General features: G+C 44.1%; 2 protein-coding genes across 7 annotated transcripts in view; one reads left to right on the top strand and one right to left on the bottom strand.

The window, feature by feature from the left end:
* Positions 1 to 269: 269 nt before the first annotated feature.
* Positions 270 to 1,538, top strand: part of LOC123502777 (NADP-dependent malic enzyme-like) — a 54,378-nt gene continuing 53,109 nt past the window's right edge. The window contains exon 1 of one of the 2 annotated variants that reach the window (XM_045252029.1): positions 270 to 410. In XM_045252029.1, coding sequence (XP_045107964.1) covers positions 325 to 410 — 86 coding nt within the window. In that variant the 5' untranslated portion in view covers positions 270 to 324. The remainder of the gene's footprint in view (positions 411 to 1,538) is intronic. The other variant, XM_045252028.1, reaches the window with a different exon arrangement.
* The window catches only part of LOC123502779, a 16,831-nt gene continuing 16,234 nt past the window's right edge, over positions 942 to 1,538 (bottom strand). For 4 of the 5 annotated variants that reach the window (XM_045252039.1, XM_045252038.1, XM_045252037.1 and 1 more), the window contains exon 2: positions 942 to 1,538. This exon is cut by the window's right edge and continues 272 nt beyond it. In XM_045252039.1, coding sequence (XP_045107974.1) covers positions 1,284 to 1,538 — 255 coding nt within the window. In that variant the 3' untranslated portion in view covers positions 942 to 1,283. The other variant, XR_006674220.1, reaches the window with a different exon arrangement.

Below are 1,538 nucleotides of genomic sequence, written 5' to 3'. Positions count from 1 at the left end.
TCTCTCTCTCTCTCTCTTTTAAATTAGTCAGTTTTCTTCTACATGTCTTTTTTTCTCGTTTTTCCCTTATCTCTCATTTAGCTTCCTTCTTCTCCTCTCTCCTCCTTCTTCTTCCTTTTCTTTCTTGTTCCTGTTGCTGTTCATCTCCTCCTCCACCACCACCACAACCACCACCGTTCCTGGAAAAGGTGAAGGAGAGACTTAACAAAAACTACATGAGTGGTCGTGCAAAGCTACCTTTTTCTAAATTTACTTTATCGAACTTAACCTAACTTACCCTAATATAATCCTACCTGACCTGACCTGCCCTGACGCAACGTGACCATGGGAAACACCAGCGCTGTCGTGTGCCTCACACCGCCTCCTAAAACCTCGTCCAATGGCAGGACTCACAGCACCGCCTCCTCCAGGTAACGCACTCTCTCTCTCTCTCTCTCTCTCTCTCTCTCTCTCTCTCTCTCTCTCTCTCTCTCTCATATATATATTTATACGCAGGTCAATGGCGTAGCTAGGTAACACACACACACACACACACACACACACACACACACACACACACACATTCCTACATCAGTTTTTAACATATGTATTTATGGTGATAAGGATGGTGATGGTGATGATAATGATAGGACGTGTTAATTGTGGTGATGGTAGTGAAGGAAAGAATGGTGGTGGTTGTCGAGAGAGAGAGAGAGAGAGAGAGAGAGAGAGAGAGAGAGAGAGAGAGAGAGAGAGAGAGAGAGAGAGAGAGAGAGAGAGAGAGATAAATGGTTTTCGTAATGGTGGTGATGATATTTGTGTTTCATGGTAGTGATGTTGGAAAGTGATGGTGATGGAGGTGAAAGTGGACCACCACCATCTCCACTCATTGTGTAAGTAGGCAACCGTTACTAATCATTTATCACATCACCTCTCTGCAACAAGGTAACAGAAACAATGTCTTTCATTTATTCCTTTATTTTTTCTCTAATCATATATTCATTTGGTCATTTATATATTGATTTATATATATTGCCTTTATCTTATAATGTACTACTCGTATTTTTGTTCCATTATTTGCTATGTTCATTGAGGTAAGCTGACGAGGTTGGGTTACGTTACGTTAGATTAAATTAGGTGAGGTTGTTACATAATTATGAGCGTCTCTCTCTCTCTCTCTCTCTCTCTCTCTCTCTCTCTCTCTCTCTCTCTCTCTCTCTCTCTCTCTCTCTCTACAATAAGTTAATAGATAATAAAAACCTACATGTTTCTACAGGAGAGACAATTCCTTAGTTTAACAAAGTTCAGTAGTCGATAGTGGCACGATTGAGGGAGGCGTAGCCAGGTGGAGCTCGGTGAGTGGAGCGCGGGATGCGAGGTACTTCAAGGGGCATCATTGTCAAGTCCTCCTGCGCCAGTTCCTCCCCTTCGATGCACTTGAGGGCCCTGAACACGGTGCTGACGGAGGACTTTCTTGGGTACTGCTGCGCTTGGAGGTTCTGGTGGCTGCCTAGACGCATTCCCTCACGCCCTTGGTCTTCACCGGCATGCGGAGACTC

Source organism: Portunus trituberculatus, chromosome 12, assembly GCF_017591435.1.
Source record: "Portunus trituberculatus isolate SZX2019 chromosome 12, ASM1759143v1, whole genome shotgun sequence".
Taxonomy (NCBI): domain Eukaryota; kingdom Metazoa; phylum Arthropoda; class Malacostraca; order Decapoda; family Portunidae; genus Portunus; species Portunus trituberculatus.
This window is presented reverse-complemented; position numbering and strand designations above follow the sequence as displayed.